At 38.0% G+C, this 18,726-nt stretch overlaps 1 protein-coding gene across 1 annotated transcript in view; it reads left to right on the top strand.

Moving 5' to 3' along the window:
- The window catches only part of KLHL20 (kelch like family member 20), a 75,248-nt gene that overhangs the window by 22,743 nt on the left and 33,779 nt on the right, over positions 1–18,726 (top strand). Inside the window, exons 4-5 of the mRNA XM_024758824.1 lie at positions 17,661–17,819; positions 18,569–18,663. Of these exons, the coding sequence (XP_024614592.1) occupies positions 17,661–17,819; positions 18,569–18,663 (254 nt within the window). The remainder of the gene's footprint in view (positions 1–17,660; positions 17,820–18,568; positions 18,664–18,726) is intronic.

The raw sequence follows: 18,726 nt of genomic DNA, 5'->3' as shown, positions 1-18,726 counted from the left end.
ACTGTCTTTTTCCCATTGTATATTTTTGCCTCCTTTGTCGAAGATTAATTGACCATAGCTGTGCAGGTTTATTTCTAGACCCTCTGTTCTGTTCCATTGATCCATATGTCTGTTTTTGTGCCAATACCAATATAGTTTTGGTATATTGTTATATATATTGGTATATATAGTTTTGGTATATTGGTATATATACCAATATAGTTTTTCTGAAATCTGGGAGGGTTATGCCTCCAACTTTGCTCTTTTCCTCAGGATTGCTTTGGCAGTTCTAGATCCTCTGTAGTTCCTTATATTTATATATTTTATGATTATTTTTTCTAGTTTTGTGGAAAATGCCATTGGTATTTTGATAGGGATCACATTAAATCTGTAGCTTCCATTGGGTAGTATGGCCATTTTAACAATATTAATTCTTCCAAGAGCATGGGATATCTTTCCATTTCTTTGAATCATCTTCAGTTTCCTTTATTAATGTTTTATACTTCTCAGCATGTAAGTCTTTCACCTCGTTGGTCAGGTTTATTTCTAAATATTTTATTATTTTTTTGATGTTATTTTCAAAGGGATTTTTTTAAACTTTTTTTTTCTGATATTTCATTGTTAGTGTAAAGAAATGCAAGATTTCTGTATGTTAATCCTGTATCCTGCTACCTTGCTGAATTCGTTTATCAGTTCTAGTAGTTTTTGTGTGGAGTCTTTAGGTTTTTGTATATATAGTATCATGTCATCTGCATATAATGACAATTTTACCTCTTCTGATTTGGATACCTTTTATTTCTTTTTCTTGTCTGGTTGCTGTGGCTAGGACTTCCAATACTATGTTGAATAAAAGTGGCAAGAGTGGGCATCCTTATCTTGTTCCAGATTTTAGCAGGAAGGCTTTCAGCTTTTCAGTGTTGAGAATTATGTTGGCTGTGAGTTTTTCATAAATAGCTTTTATTATGCTGAGATATGTTCCCTCTGCACTCACTTTGGTGAGAGTTTTTATCAAGAATGGGCGTTGAATTTTGTCAAATAGTTTTTCTGCATCTACTGAGATGATCATGTGGTTTTCGTCTTTTGTTGATCTGGTGTATCACATTGATTGATTTGCTGAACCACTCTTATGACCCTGGGATGAATCTAACTTCATCATGATATATGACCCTTTTTATGTGTTGCTGGATTTGGTTTGCTAATGTTTTGTTAAAGATTTTGGCATCTATATTCGTCAAAGATATTGGCCTGTAATTTTCTTTTTTGGTAGTGTCTTTGTCTAGTTTTGGTATCAAGGTGATGATAGTTTCATAGAATGACTTTGCGAGTGTTCTGTCCCCCTTAATCTTCTGGAAGAGTTTAAGAAGGATTGTTATAAGTTCTTTTTATGTTTGGTAGAATTCCCCAGAGAAGCCATCCAGTCCTGGACTTTTGTCTGCAGGGAATTTTTGGTTTGGGGCTTTTTTTTCCCTTTTGTTTTGTTTTTAAATTACAGATTCTATTTAAATTCCAGTGATTGGTCTGTTCAAATCATCTATTTCTTCTTTTTTTAAAATTAATTAATTTCTTTTTGGCTGCATTGGGTCTTTGTTGCTGCACACGGGCTTCTCATTGCAGTGGCTTCTCTTGTTGCAGAGCACGAGCTCTAGGCGCGTGGGTTTCAGTAGTTGTGGCACATGGGCTCAGTAGTTGTGGTGCACGGGCTTAGTTGCTCCGCGGCATGTGGGATCTTTCCAGACCAGGGCTCGGACCCATGTCCCCTGCATTGGCAGGCTGATTCTTAACCACTGCACTACCAGGGAAGCCGCATCTATTTCTTTTTGATTCAGTTTTGGTGGGCTGTACGTTTCTAAAAACTTGTCCATTTCCTCTAGGTTGTCCAACTTGTTGGCATATAATTGTTCATATTTTTTCTTATGATTTTTTAGTATTTTTGCAACATCAGTTGTTATTTTTCCCTTTCATTTCATATTTTGTTCATTTAGGACCTCTCTCTTTTCTTCTTGGTGAGCCTGGCCAGAGGTTTATTGATTTTGTTTATCCTTTCAAAAAACCAGCTCTTAGTTTTATTTGTTTTTTCTGCTGGTTTTTTTAAATCTCTCTTTTATTTATTTCCTCTCTGGTCTTTATTGTTTCCTTCCTTCAGCTGACTTTAGGTTTTGCTTGTTCTTCTTTTCTAATTCTTTTAGGTGGTAGGTTAGGTTTTTTATTTGAGATTTTTCTTATTTTTGAGGAAGGCCTGTATTGCTATGAACTTCCCTCTTAGGACTGCTTTTGCTGCCTCCATAGATTTTGTATAGTTGTGTTTTCATTGTCATTTGTGTCAAGATTTTTTAAATTTCCTTTTTTATTTCATTGTTGACTCATTGGTTTTTTAGTAGCATGTATTTTCGTCTCCATATAATCTTTTTTTTTTCATTTCTCATTCTGTGGTTGATTTCTAGCTTCATACTGTGTGGTCAGAAAAGAGCCTTGAAATAATTTCTATACTCTTAAATGTGTTAAGAGTTGTTTTGGGGCTTCCCTGGTGGCGCAGTGGGTGGCGCAGTGGTTGAGAGTCCGCCTGCCAATAGAGGGAACACGGGTTCGTGCCCCAGTCTGGGAAGATCCCACATGCCGCGGAGCACCTGGGCCCGTGAGCCATGGCCGCTGAGCCTCTGCGTCCGGAGCCTGTGCTCCACAACGGGTGAGGCCACAACAGTGAGAGACCCCCGTACCAAAAAACAAAAAAAAAAAGAGTTGTTTTGTTTCCTAGTATGTGGTCTTTCCTAGAGAATGTCCCATGTGTGCGTGAAAACAATGTGTATTCTGGGGTTTTTTGGATGTAATGTCTTGAAGATATTAATTAAATCTAACTGTTCTATTGTGTCATGTAGGGTCTCCACTGCCTTATTGATTTTCTGTCTGGAAGATCTGTCCATTGATGTCAGTGAGATGTTAAAGTCTCCTACTTTTGTATTCCCATCATTTTCTCCCTTTATGTCTGTTAGTATTTGTTTTATGTATTTAGGTGCTCATATATTGGGGACATGTATATTAACGAGTATAACGTCCTCTTCTTGTATTGAGCCTTTTATCATTATATGATGTTCTTCTTTATCTTTCTTTATGGCCTTTGTTTTAAAGTCTATTTTGTCTGATATGAGTATTGCTACCCCTGCTTTCTTGTCATTTCCATTTGCCTGAAGTATCTTTTTCCATGTGTGTGTCCTTCACCCTAAAGTGAATCTCTTATAGGCAGCATATTGTAGGCTCTCATGTTATTATCCAATCTGCCACTCTTTGTCTTTTGATTGGAGCATTTAGTCCATGACATTTGGGGTAATTACTGATATATATGTATTTATTGCCCTTTTAAAGCTTATTTTCCAGTTGATTTTGTATTTCTTCTCTATTCCTTTATTTTTCTTTTGCTTTTCCTTTTATGTGTGATGGTTTTCTTTTCTATTATGCTTGAGTTCTCTTCTTTTTCCTTTTTTGGAATCTATTGTATGTTTTTGATTTGTGGTTACCCTGCTTTTCAAGTATGCTAACCCATTACTAGATCTACTTGCTTTAGACTGATAATCACATAATCTCAAACACAGTCTAAAAAAAAATCTACATTTTCTTACTTCCCTCCCCTACATTTTATCATTTTGATGTCCTATTTTACATCTTCATGTTTATCCTTTTGCTGTTTACTGTAATTGTAATTGCTTTCACAAAATATTTTGATTTTTTTAAAAAAACCTCTGTACTGGTAAGTGATCTACAGTCCTTTTATATATTTGCTTTTCCTATTGTGATTTTTTCTTTCCTATAGATTCTTTTTTCTTTTCTATTTGGAGAAGACCTTTTTTTTTTTTTTTTTTTTTTTTTTTTGGTGCGGTACACGGGCCTCTCACTGTTGTGGCCTCTCCCGTTGCGGAGCACAGGCTCTGGATGCGCAGGCTCAGCGGCCATGGCTCACAGGCCCAGCCGCTCCGCGGCATGTGGGATCTTCCCGGACCGGGGCATGAACCCGTGTCCCCTGCATAGGCAGGCAGACTCTCAACCACTGCGCCACCAGGGAAGCCCTGGAGAAGACCTTTCAATATGTCTTTTAGGAAAGGTTTAGTATTGCTGTATCCTTTTAGTTTTTGCTTGTCTGAGAAATTCTTTATCTCTCCTTCTATTCTAAATGATAATCTTTCTGGGTAGATTTTCCTAGGTTGAACGTTTTTCCCTTTCATGACTTAGAATATATCTTGCCACTCCCTTCCACCATGCAGCATTTCTGTAGAGAATTCAGCTGATAGCCTTATGGGGATTCCCTTGTAACTGACTTTTTGTTTTTCTATATCTGTAACTTTTGCCATTTTAGTTATAATATGTCTTGGTGTAGGTCTATTTGGGTTCCTCTTGTTTGGGACCCCCTGTGCTTCCTATACCTGGATATCTATTTCTTTCTTTAGGTTTGGGAAGCTTTCAGCCATAATTTCTCCAGAGAGATTTTTTTATCCCCTTTTCTCTTTCTTCTCCTTCTGGGATCCCTGTTATGCCTAGTTGGCATACTTTGTATTATCCCATAGGTCTCGTATGTTGTTTTCATTTTTTTTTTCATTTGTCTTTCTGTCTGCTATTCTTATTCAGTGATTTCCATTATTCTGTCTTCCAGATCATTCATTCTTTCTTCTGTATTATTTAGTTTGCTATTTCTTATTGCCTTTAGCTCAATTTTCATCTCAGCATTTAAGTTGTCTAATTTTGATTGGCTCCTCTTCAAAGTTTCTTGTTACAGTGATCTTCATTTCTATCAATAGCCTTTCTTAATTCCTTCTGCATTTTTATTACCTCCTTTTTGAATTCAGAGTCTAGTAGACTGGAGAGATCTGTTTCATTGTTCTTTTGGGCATTTTCTCTTGTTCTTTTAATTGGGAGTAGTTCCTACCTCTTTGTTTTACTTATATTTCTCTATGAATTTAGGAGAAACAGTTATCTACTGTGGTCTTGAAAAGCTGTTTTTGTACACAGGGAACATCCCTGTGTAGTCTGCATGAATCTAATATTTTTGATGTGAGGGCTGTTTTTGATATGGATGCCTACCATGTCTTTCCTCAGGGAGTGCTGGTTGTTATGCCCTTGATTGGGAGTGTGATTGGTGTTGTGGTGACCAGAGCCTGCGCTGGATGTCACATCCCTGTTGGCGGCAGGGTTGGCTCCCCAATTGTTGGAGTAGAAGCCCCTAGAATCGGTTCTAAGCTGTGGTGTGAGATAAGCTGGACTGGAGCACTGTCACTGGGAAAGGAGCTACTGAGTATTCCTCTGCAGGAGCTGTTCACCAAGACATTTACTCTTTGACATTGCCTGTCACCCCTTGTGCACATTCACAAAGTACAGTGTTGTTGGCACTGCCCTCGGCCCCACCTTAGTTGTGGGAACATGGGCAATCAAGTCCCTCAGGCACTGTGTTCACAAAGCCGCCAGTGCAAATCCGCTGAAATTGCAACACCCAGACCTGCCGTAGTTGCACACCTTGACCCATCTGGGAGTGCTGGGAATCAGCCCATATCCCAGCCCTGCCTCCGCATGTGCACGCCCACAAAGTCCACTGCTTCTAATGCCTGACCTGCCCCAGACAAGGGAGCAACAGTAATCCACTTGCATGTCCCACAGGCACTTCGCTCACAAAACTGCCAGCTGCATAAATTCACCAGAGTCACGCCCCTGCCGGCAACTGGATCAGATTTGAGCCCCGCCTGTGTGTGGGCAACCCACCAATGCTTGCTTATAGCAGCAGAGTTGTGTCCGTCATGAGCACACTGAGAATGAGGATGCTATGATGAGCCCGTGCCCCTCCCTTTGTGTGCAAGTTGATAATGGAGCTCCTGTGACAGACCCGGGCTCTGTCCTGCCCACACCCCAAGTTGTGGCCCACACCACACTACATGACCTTCAGGCTGTCTCCACACAGCCAAACCAAGTCCTTTTCTCAGATCTTTCTGTTGAAGCCCAAGTTGCAGCACCCAGCCACTGTACACACCAGCAGGAGTGTGTCTTGGGCTGAGAAGTACACCACGGTGTCCAGGACTCTCTGTGCTGGTCTCTCTCTAGCCTACCTGCCACAAGCCAGCCGCTGCACTCTCCTCTGAGCCTCTGAAGCTTCCTTTCTGTCCCAGCTGATCTCCCAGTAGGTAAAGGAGGTTCCAGGGTGAGCGAACCTTTCCCCATTCACAGCTCCCTCCCAGGGGCACAGGTCCCATCTCAATTCCCTTTATTTATTTTCCTTTCCTCCTGCCTGGTTACATGTTGATCTTTTCTTGCAGCTTTGGTTGTATGAGATCTTCTGCTAGTGTTCAGTAGTTATTCTGTAATAACTGTTCACATGTAATGTATTTTGATTAATTTGTGGGAAGAGATGAGCTGCATGTCCTTCTATTCCACCATGTTGATCTCCCCTCCCTTTTTTTCTTGATGAGTCTGGCTAAAGGTTTATCAGTTTTGTTTATCTTTTCAAAGAACCAGATTTTAGTTTCATTGTTTTTTTTTAAACTCTCTAATTCATTTATTTGTGCTCTGATTTATGATTTCTTTCCTTCTACTAACTTTGGGTTTTGTTTGTTCTTCTTTCTCTAGTTCCTTTAGGTGTGAGGTTAGGTTGTTTTTTTGAGATTTTTCTTGTTTCCTGAGGTAAGCTTGTATCGCTGTAAATTTCTCTCTTAGAACTGTTTATGCTGCGTCCCATAGGTTTTGGATCTTTCTGTTTTCATTTCTCTCTAGGTATATTTTAATTTCCTCTATGATTTATTTCTTCAGTGATCCATTGGTTGTTTAGTAGCATATTGTTTAGCCTCCATGTGTTTGTGTTTTTTGCAGTTTTTTTTCTTGTAATTGATTTCTAGTCTCATAGTGTTGTGGTCACAAAAGATGCATGACATGACTTCACTTTTCTTAAATTTACTGAAGCTTGTTTTGTGGCCTAGCATGTGATCTACCCTGGAGAATGTTCCATGTGCACTTGAAAAGAATGTGTTTTTTGCTGCTTTCAGATAGAATGCTCTGTATATATCAGTGAAATCCATTTGGTCTAATGTGTTATTTAAGGCCTATGTTTCTTTGTTGATTTTCTATCTGGATCATCTGCCCATTGTTTTAAGTGGGGTGTTAAAGTCCCCTACTATTATTGTATTACTGTTGATTTCTCCTTTTATGTCTGTTAATATTCGACATATATATTTGGGTGTATATATATTTACAATTGTTATATCTTCTTGGATTGATCCTTTGATCATTATATAGTGTCTGTCTTTGTCTCTTGTAACAGTCTTTATTTTAAAGTCTGTTTTGTCTGATATAAGTATTACTACTCCATCTTTCTTTTATTTCCATTTGCATGGAATATATTTTTCCATCCCCTTTGATTCTGTATGTGTCTCTAGATCTGAAGTGAGTCTCTTGTAGGCAGCACATACGCAGGTCTTGTTTTTGTATCCATTCAGCCAGTCTATGTCTTTTGGTTGAGCCTTTAGCCCATTTACACTTAAGATTATTATCGGTGTGTATGTTGCGATTGCCATTTTGTTAATTGTTTTGGATTTGTTTTTGTAGGTCTTTTTTTCCCCTTTCTTATTCTTTTGTTCTCTTCTGTTGTGGATTCCTTTTTCTTTTTTGTGTGTATATCTATTATAGAATTTTGGTTTGCAGTTACCATGAGGTTTTTGTATAGCAGTCTATATATAAACACGGTTGTTTTAACTTGCTGATCTCTTAATTTCAGATATATTCTAAATACCCTGAATTTGTACTATCCTCCCCTCACAGTTACTATTTTTGATGTCATATTTTACATCTAATTGTTTTGTGTATCCCTTAACTGCATATTGTGGATACAGATGATTTTACTGCTTTGGTCTTTTTTTAAAAATAAATTTATTTTTGGCTGCATTGGGTCTTTGTTGCTGCATGCAGGCTTTCTCTAGTTGCAGCCAGCAGGGACTACTCTTTGTTGAGGTGTGCAGGCTTCTTGTTGTGGTGGCTTCTCTTGTTGGAGTGCACGGGCTCTAGGGTGCGTGGGCTTCAATAGTTGTGGCACATCGGTTCATGGGCTCTAGAGTGCAGGCTCAGTAGTTGTGGTACACAGGCTTAGTTGATCCATGGCACGTGGGATCTTCCCAGAGCGGGGGTTGAACCTGTGTCTGCTGCGTTGGCAGGCAGATTCTTAACCATTGAGCCATCAGGGAAGTCCCTACTTTTGTCTTTTAACCTCCCTACTTGCTTTGTGTGTGGATAATTTCCTACCTTTACTGTATGTTTGCCTTTACCAGTGAGCTTTTTCATTTCATAATTTTCTTGTTTCTATTTGTGGCCTTTTCTTTTTCACCTAATGAAGTTCCTTTAACAATTTATTGACTGGAGACCTATTAATGCATCTTTCATTACCTGAACGTTATTGACCAGAGGCGTATCAATGTGTTTTTAGAGAGTGATATAATTAACATCACCATGCGAAGTTGTTAGAGCTTAAAATTGATCAAGGGTTCATTTTACAACTTATGATTGTTTTTATTCACATTTTGCTTTGTTAGGTTTTTGTTCCAACCTTGTGTATGTTATAAATGCAAGTTCATTACCATAAAATTTTTTTAAATGACTCATCACAAAATTTGAATGAAGAATAATTTTTCAGTGAATTTTATGCAGATACTTTCTCCGACTGTCCAAATGACATATATGCTAGTGTGTTAGAAGATGATAGCTCCTCAGAATATAGTTCTGATTCAGACGATGTGAATATTAGACCAACAAAAAGACAAAAAAAAACCTTAGTGATTGATTCTGATACAGAAAGTGAAACTGAAACTCATGGTTCTGGAAAATGCTCCTTTGCTTCCACAGAAGAGTGTATTGAAGACAACATTTCATGAAAATTAGAAGACTTTACAGGTGTGTCAGGTGTAACTGTTGAATGTAATATCCCGCAAAGTGTTAGTGAAATAACAGAACTAATTTTTGGTAACGACTTTTTCGAGTTGGTCACTTCTCAAACTTGTATCACCAACAGAATGAAAAATCATATAAAAAGTATGAGAAGGCTTTAAAATGGACTCATGTAATCAATAGTGACATGAAGAAGATTCTTGGATTATTAATTTTGATGGGACAAATAAGAAAGTCACACTGGAAAGAATACTGATCGACTGATCCCTTACGTGAAGTACATATCTTTCCAAAGATTGTCATGAGAAGAAGGTTCGAACAAATGATGACATTTCTTCACTTTAATGATAAATCAGAAACTCCACTTCCTGCAGACAGAATTTCAAAAGTTAAACCTCTCTTGGATTATTTTCTACCAAAATTTCATTCGATCTTTATACCCAAACAAGAGCTATCACTTGATGAGGCAATGATAAAGTGGAGAGGACGACTCAGATTCAAAACGTATAATTCCAGAAAACTTACAAAATATGGAGTTTTGCTCAGGCTGGTTAGCTAAAGTGAAACTGGGTATACATGCAAACTTGAAATTTAAACAGGTGAAGGAAAGAAACTGCAAGAACAAAATTATCAGTCATACAACTTTATGATTATTAATTTTGATGGGACAAATAAGAAAGTCACACTGGAAAGAATACTGATCGACTGATCCCTTACGTGAAGTACATATCTTTCCAAAGATTGTCATGAGAAGAAGGTTCGAACAAATGATGACATTTCTTCACTTTAATGATAAATCAGAAACTCCACTTCCTGCAGACAGAATTTCAAAAGTTAAACCTCTCTTGGATTATTTTCTACCAAAATTTCATTCGATCTTTATACCCAAACAAGAGCTATCACTTGATGAGGCAATGATAAAGTGGAGAGGACGACTCAGATTCAAAACGTATAATTCCAGAAAACTTACAAAATATGGAGTTTTGCTCAGGCTGGTTAGCTAAAGTGAAACTGGGTATACATGCAAACTTGAAATTTAAACAGGTGAAGGAAAGAAACTGCAAGAAACAAAATTATCAGTCATACAACTTTATCTTGGTTCATGGCACCATATTTACCAAGACAATTATTACAACAGTGTGTCCACATCTGAAATATTGTTGAAAAATAAAACCAGAGTTTGTGGGACTATAAGAGAGAATCATGGTCTACCAAACCAATTAAAGGAGAAATTTTAAAAAGTCTACAGAGGGGAGAAATGACATTCTTATGGAAGGGAGAAGCGATTCTTCTTACATGGAAAGACAAGAGGCTAGTCCGCATGGTGACAGCTATTCATGAAGACTCCACAGCACCTACAGGAAAGGAAGACAGGAGGACTGGCCATCAGATAACTAAGCCCACTTGTATACTAGAGTATAATAAATATATGAAAGGAGTTGATTGATCTGATCTATATCTGGCAAACTTCAGTATCCTCTGGAAAACTCGAAAACGGTATAAGAAAGTGGGTTTCTATTTGAGTAATTACAGTTTATTCAATGTGTTTAAAGTTTATTGTAGCCTTAATGCACAGAATAAAATGACTTACAAGCAATTTTTGTCAGCAGTAGCTAGAGAATGGGTAACTGAGCATTCTGATGAATGTAGTGGTAGTCCCACACCTGGTCCTTCTTGTGGCATTTCTAAAAGAGCCACCTTGTCAACTATCAGGTAAAATAAAAGAACATATTCTAGAGATAATAATACCAACAGGACTAAAAAATAAATAAAAATGCCGCCAGAAAGTGTAAGTCTGCTCTTCCAGGGGAAAGCACAGTGAAACACAGTATATTTGTAAGAGATGTTCTTTTCCCCTGCACAGAGGTTCCTGCTATATTGCCCATCACACTCTAATGAAATATTAGAATGCTTTAGTAAGATATGTACAAAGTTTCAAATAAATACATTAAGTGCAAAAAAAGTTGATATTTACTCAAATGCAGGTGTTTCAATATTCACTTATATAGCAAATCACTGGCCACAGGTGTTAGTTTCTGCAAAAGTCCCCCAGTCAATAATGTGTCAACATTTGTCATAAAGCTAATTTGGTGGTGCTGAACTCTTAGATTTTGCTTGTCTTTAAAGCTTTTGATTTCTCCATCAAATCTGAATGAAAGCCTTGCTGGTGGAGTATTCTTGGTTGTAGGTTTTTCCTTTTCATCACTTTAAATATATTGTACCACTCCCTTCTGGCCAGCAGAGTTTCTGCCGAAAAATCAGCTGATAGCCTTATGGGAGTTCCCTCGTATGTTATTTGTTGCTTTTCCCTTGTTGCTTTTAATATTCTCTCTTTATCTTTAATTTTCGTCACTTTGATTACAGTGTATCTTGGTGTGTTCCTCTTTGGGTTTATGCTGTGTGGGACTCTCTGAGCTTACTGAATTTGGGTGATGGTTTCCTTTCCCAGGTTAGGGAAGTTTTCAGCTAGCATGTCTTCAAATATATTCTCAGGCCCTTTCTTTCTCTCTCCTTCTTCAGGGACCTCTATAATGCAAATATTATTGCACTTGATGTTGTTCCAGAGATCTCTTAAATTGTCCTCATTTCTTTTCATTCTTTGTTCTTTTTTCTGTTCAACAGCAGTGATTTCCACTACTCTATCTTCCAGCTCACTGATCCGTTCCTTTGTATCATTTAGTCTGCTACTGATTCCTTCTAGAGTGTTTTTCATTTCATTTATTGTATTCTTCATCTCTGTTTTGTTCTTCTTTATATTTTCAATCTTAACCACTGGAGCACCAGGGAAGTCTCATAAGTAAAGTTGTCTTTTGTTTTTTTTTTAAAAAAACTTCTGACTTCTCATTCTGTGCATCCATTCTTCTCCTGCGTTCTTTGATCTTTATGATCATTACTCTGAACTCTTTCTCAGGTAGATTGCTTTTCCCCACTTCACTTAGTTCTTCTGGGGTTTTATCTTGTTCTTCCATCTGCAATATATTCTTCTGCCACCTCATTTTGTCTAAGTTGGTATTTTATTTGTATGTATGTGGTGTGTTAGTTACATTTCTCAACCTTGAAGAAGTGCCCTACTCTAGGAGATGTCCTTTGCATCCCAGCAGTACACTCCCCTCTTGTCACCCAAGCTGTATGCTCTAGGGGTTCCCTGTGTGGGTCCTTCTGTTGTGAAGGGCTGACTATGTGTGTGGACTGTTAGGCTTGGTTGGCCCCTAGTCCAGTTGGTTGCCAAGCTCTGCCTTGTGTTGATGCTGCTGGCTGCTGTTTAGTAGGGCATGGTCACAAGGCAGACGATTGCAGAACCTAGGGGGCCCCAGGGTTATGGTTCACTGGTGGGTGGAGTCAGGGTCCCAAAGACCCTGGGGCCATTGCCCACCCAGTGGTGGGTAAAGCCAGATTCTGGGGCTAGTGCCAGACTACCAGAAGACAGAGCTGGCTCCTGGAGTCTGCTGTAGGGCCCAGGGATCCCCGAGCTCATTTCAGATTATTGGGGAATATGGGGGCATTTCCTGACACAGCTGGGTATGGGTCCACAGTGTCCCAAACCTTGCATTGGCCTGCTAGTGGGCAGGGCCAGGTCCCAGCTGATTCCAGGGTATGGTCTGGCCTGCTGTTGGTGTACTCGATCTACAGGCTACAGGATCATAGTTTTCTTGCTTCTGGTGTCTGCCTCCTGATGGGTGAGGCTGGTCTAGAGGCCAGTGCAGTCTTGTTGGTGGGAAGGGCTGGTGCCTGCCCAGTGGTGGGTGGAGCTGGGCCTTGGCCCTCTGGTGGGCAGAGCTGTGTCTAGGGGCGTGTTTAGAGAGAGCCATGGGCTCAGGAAGTCTTTAGGCAGCTGATGGATAGGGCTGTGTCCCTGCCCACTTAGTTGTTTGGCCCAAGGCATCCCAGCACTGGCACCTACAGGCTATTGGGTGGGGCCAGGTCTTGTTGCTGATGAGCCAAGATAGCAACTGCCAGTAGCATTGTTCACACATTTGAATGTTCCCCAGTAGGTCTGCCACCAGTGTCTATGTCCCCAGGGTGAGCCACTGTCACACACACCCCCCACCTCTCTAGGAGACTCTCCAAGACCAGCAGGTACGTCTGGCAGAGGCTCCTATCAAATTACTGCTTTTTCCCTGGGTCCCAGTGCACGTGAGATTTTTGTGTGCACGCTTTAAGAGTGAAGTCTCTATTTCCCCCAGTCCTGTGGGGCTCCTGCAATTAAGCCCCGCTGGCCTTCAAAACCAAATGCTCTGGGGGTTCTTCTTCCTAGTGCCTTACTCCTGGCCTAGGGAGTCTGACATGGAGCTCAGAACTCTCACTCCTTTGGGAGAACCTCTGCAATATGATGATTCTCCAGTTTGTTGGTTGCCCTCCTAGAGCTATGGGATTTTTTTTTCTTTTTTTTTTTCTGCACTGCATGCCTTGTGGGATCTTAGTTCCCCAGTGAGGGATTGGACCCGGGCCCTCGGCAGTGAAAGTGCAGAGTCCTAACCACTGGACCACCAGGGAATTCCCTGGGCTATGGGATTTGATTATATCACGAGTCTGCCCCTCCTGTCAGTCTTGTTGTGGTTCCTTCTTTATATCTTTAGTTGTAGAAGATCTTTTCTAGTAGGTTCCAGTCTTTTTCATCGACGGTTCTTCTGCAGATAGTTGTGATTTTGGTGTGCTCATGAGAGGAGGTGAGCTCGGGGTCTTTCTGCTTTGCCATCTTGGCTACTCTCCCCTCTTAGCTCTTTTATATTCTTATTTTTTGTCCACATATGTTAGTCTCTTTTTATTAATGTGTTTCTATCTATTACCCCTTGCATTATCTGTAGTTATATTTGTTGTCACTATGTTGCTTGATGAATATATAATCCTTTTGTATCTTACTTATAAATTGTAACTTTTAGCTTTGTAAAGTGTCCTCCTTTGTCAGATACAATTATTTTGTTCTCTGAATTCTATTTTGTTTGATATCTGGCTTTCTGTTCCTGTTTTCTTATTGTTTTCAGTTGCTTGATGTATCTTTGCCCATCCCTTTACTTTTAGTCTTTTTGCATCATGATGTTTTAGGTATTTTTCTTGAATTGGGTTTTGCTTTATGAGCCAGTTTGAAAATCTTTTTCTTTAAATAGGCAGTTAAAACCCACTTGTATGTATTGCTATGACTGATACGTTTGTTCTCAACTCTGTTATATTATATTTTTGTAAATAGTATCTGATTTAGTTGTTTTTACTCTATTTCTCTGTATAGTGTCTTCTTTGCTTTTCATTTTAATATCTTTTAGTATATAGGAAGGTTTGTATTTTTGTTCCAGTGGTTACTTTTGTAAACTAGAAAAAAAGAAGAGCAAATTAAACCCAAAGTAGAAGGAACAAAGTATAAAGGATGAAGCAAAAATCAATGGTACTTTGAAAAAAATTGATGAACCTCTAGCTGTACTGATAAAGAAACAACGGAGAGAAGATACAAATTACCAGTATCAGAAATAAAAGAGAGGACATCACTTCAAATCCCTCAGACATTAAAAAGGACAATAAGGGAATATCATGAGCAATGTTTTGCCAATAAATTCAACAACATGAAATTGACAAATTGTTTGAAAAACACAAATTACAAAAACTTAAGAAACAGAAAACCAGAATAACCCTATATCTGTGAAAGAAATTTTAAACCAATGATTTAAAAACCTTCCCACAAAAAAAGACACCAGTCCCAGAAGGTGAATTCTATCGAACATCTAAGAAAGAAATAATACTAATCCTATACCAAATCTTTCAGAAAAAAGTGGTGGAGGTTGCCAAACAAGGTCAAAATCACCCTGATGTCAGAAACACAGACACTAAAATAAAACGACAGATCAATATCTCTCACGAATTTAGATGAGAAAGTCCTTAATACAATATTATTAAATTGATTCCAACAAAATATAAAAAGAGGAATACACCATAACTAAATGGAGTTTATACTTCATTAAAATTAATTATTGAGTCAGTATTTTATAGTCACACTTAATTTCTCATTCAGAGTAACTCCTTCACACAACTTCTTTAACAGATTTGACTCTTAACTTCATTCCACTATTTTTAAATATCAAATCCATTCTCCAAAAAATAAAGATTTGCCATCATTTAGGATTTCCAAAATAATTTGCCAAAGTCATTGGACCCCAGATTAAGAAATCCCTGCAGTTCTAACCCTGCCTCCAAAGTCAACTGATATATTGAAATCCCAGTGAGGAGACCTTACCCTTGATCATGGACTAGAATGGTTCTGTGTAGATGCAAAGAAAGTTACCATTTGGGGCTGAAAACTTGTGATTCATTTAAGTTATTTTCGAACTTAAATCTATATTTAATTTCCTTCTATTTTATTAGGCATAACTTAATTCATACAGTGTTACACTTGCTCATAAATTAAAATTTTTTCTTTCAACTCAGCATCACTGAATTCACCATTCATTTCTGTTACAACTCTAGAATACTTTCCTTATTCATTCTTATTGTTTTCAGCTTTATTCATTCTTCAAATTCTATCTACATTTATCTGAAGAAACTAAAAGTAAGCACATTACCATAATAGTGTGGGACTTAAAATTAGATCTCCTGCAAACTCTTATTTTAAAAGCGGGTATTTTAAAGCATTATTTTCTTAACCTGGTTGTTTGGTTCAAGGATAGACTTCAGTGCTAGATTTGCCCTAATGGTAGATCATTAACATCTTTTTCTTGTTGATGGAAAAAAGAGAAGTGACGTTTTAATCAGACTTTGTTCATCAAAAATATTATTTTTACTCTTTGCTCTTAGTGCCAAAAAACATTTTCTCACACAGATGTTTGTGTCTTCTTGCCATCTTGGTGTTCCTTGATATTTATATATTTGTTTTATAATCACTAAATTGGGGAAAAAATTTATACTCTGACAAGATCCTAAAAGAATGTTAACGTACTTCACAAAGATTTACAATACCACTTGTCTTAAGTAAAGAAATCAGAGTAAAAAGAAAATAAGAGGAAAGAAAGATACAACTATGGCTAAAATTTTGTATGCCGTGAAGGCCAGCATACTTTATTTGGAGCTAGGCCCCAAATCTGGCTCTTGACTTTATAGCCCCCAACATAAGGCTGTCAGATAAAATACAGGATGGCCAGTTGAATTTGTTTCAGATGAACAACAAATAGTTTTTAGTATAAATATGCCCTGTACTCTTAGTTGCTAAATCCAACAACCCTGCCACAGAGAGTACAATGCAGGCATTCTAACTAAGTGACCTGGCTAAGCAACCTCACCTAAAATTTAAAGGTTTCCTATTTCATTCCTGAACCCCAGAAAGTCTCTCACTCAGATGATATGAAGACTTGTGCCATAAAACTCAAAGTACTCATTAGTGTTTTCTACTATAAGTACAGATGACTTTATAGCCCTTAACTTTTATTTTGAGATTTGCATTTTTTCTAATGTACTTGGGGGAAAATTCTTAATCACATACTCAAATTGTTATGGCTTATCTCGTTTCCTGCTAAATATTCTGACTTTTTGATGAGCATGAAAATAACCCTGTCCCGAGAGAATACATCGTCTGCATCAGAGGTTGCATGGTGGGAATTTGAGCTCTTAAACCATATCCTTCCTACACTAACAGACATCACATGTAGCATACTCTTCTGAAGGGGAGAACAAACCACATGGAGTATAGCAGTGACCATCTCCCTTCTCTGCATTGCACCTTGTCCCTTTTACTCTACATACCGATGACAAGCTTTACAAGATTTGGGGATTAGTGGCTGGACTGCACAGCAATGTTGCCATTTCATCTCCATTCTGACAATGCCCTAAAGCCTTGGGTACAGATAAATAATTGGTGTGTTTGTAGTTTCATATATATATATGAGAATATGAACATATCAGAGTGGTTTGGTCCTCAGAGGGGTTTTCCTGGGTCTAATGCTCTCATCGTTATGTTCATTCTTGCTTGTAGAAATGCTGACATGCTCATTCTTTTTTCAAACTGGCCCTTTGGGTGTTTCTGCCCCAGACATTGCCCTTTCAGCAACTAACCTTCCTCTGAAAGCTTTTCCTGATTTTTTTTATATGCCTCTTACATTTCTGGGAGTTCTAATTTGGTATAGTTAGTTTAGTTTATTTTGAATATAAATTTTTATCTTCATACTTCATTTTGGAAAAAAAGTATCATTTTTCTTAAATTGCTTAAATCACAAATTATTATTTTTCCTAAGTTTTAATTGTGCCCTCTGTATTCTATGTTCCCTTTTTAAAAATTAATAAACTTTGTGTTTTTAGAGCAGTTTTAGGTTCCCAGCAAAATTGAGCAGAAAGTACAGTTCCCATGTACCCTTTCTTCTCCACACACACATAACCTCTCCCAATATCAACATCTTGCACCAGAGAAGTACATTTGTTACAACTAATGAACCTACCTTGACATATTATTATCACCCAAAGGGTGATAATACATTAGGGTTACATTAGGGTTCACTCTTGGTGTACATTCTATGAGTTAATACATTAGGTTACATTAGGGTTCGCTCTTGATGTACATTCTGTGAGTTTTGACGCATGTATAATGATATGTATCCACCATTGTAGTATCATACAGGATAGTTTCATTGTCCTAAAAATCCTCTGTGCTCCACCTATCTCTGTTTTCTTTTTAAACTTTTCTTGTTCTCTGGTACTATTTTGAACTTCAGCTCCATTGTGGAATAGAGTTTTGCCCTACAACCCTGAAGAAAAATATTAAAACAATCAAATCTGATCAGAGTTCTTTTTTTTTTTTCTTACTGAACTTCAAACAGGTGATGGAAAGTGAAGAGTTCATGTTGCTTCCAGCCAATCAACTCATTGATATAATATCTAGTGATGAACTAAACGTTCGCAGTGAAGAACAGGTGTTCAATGCAGTGATGGCCTGGGTTAAATACAGTATTCAAGAAAGACGTCCTCAGTTACCCCAGGTATGATGGAAATGCTTCTTTAAGTAACTGTTTGGTACTGGATGAAATAATATGTATTTGACTTGCAGAAAAGAAACAGTCTTCACTAGCCTTCATATTAGACTGTAAAAAAGACCATCTCTTTCCAATAATCAAGGAGATAAGTGTTAAGAAGCATTTTAAGCGTTTATCATTATGAACTTTTTGCTCCTTCTTCTGTTTTGCATCAACTCTAGGTTTGGGCCATAGCACAAATCAGAACTTAAATGCTACAAAATGAACAAAAGAGAGCAAGGATAGCAATTATCATGCTTCCCTTCCCTATGGCTTGGAAATCCCACCACAGTTTGAAGAGTAAAGAATTAAATGGGTCATAAGTGGTCACTAAATGAAATATTTAATGTTCTTGTTATTATGATGATAGTCCTTAGCAATTTAATGGGATATTCTTCTAGATTGTTAATTACAGCCATGTGAGCTAATTATAGAAGAGCTTATAGCAACATACTTCTGAAAGCATAAAGTAGCATTCTAAAGTGATATTAGTGTGCTTTCAATTTTCTGATTATTCTAATTACTGAATTGGTTGTTAGAATAAATTTGGTATTTATGCCTTCCCTCCATCTTCATTGTTTATTAGTTAGATCAATTAATTAATCCAATTAGAGCTCAAACTAGTTGGAAACACAGTAGGGAGCATGGGTTATGTATTCTCTTAAATATCTTGCAGATGGGAGTTTGTGCCTTTAATAGTGTTTATTATCTCATAGGTGCTGCAGCATGTTCGTTTGCCTTTGCTTAGTCCCAAGTTTCTGGTGGGTACTGTAGGCTCTGATCCCCTCATCAAAAGTGATGAAGAATGCAGGTATGAATGACCCTGGATGGGAAAAATCAACAACCAAACATTCCTGTCCTCTCCTAATTTCCT

This window comes from Neophocaena asiaeorientalis, unplaced genomic scaffold (assembly GCF_003031525.2).
Source record: "Neophocaena asiaeorientalis asiaeorientalis breed wild unplaced genomic scaffold, Neophocaena_asiaeorientalis_V1.1 scaffold182, whole genome shotgun sequence".
NCBI classification, from domain to species: Eukaryota; Metazoa; Chordata; class Mammalia; order Artiodactyla; family Phocoenidae; genus Neophocaena; species Neophocaena asiaeorientalis.
Note: the sequence above shows the minus strand (reverse complement) of the source record. Positions and strands in the feature narration are given on the sequence as shown.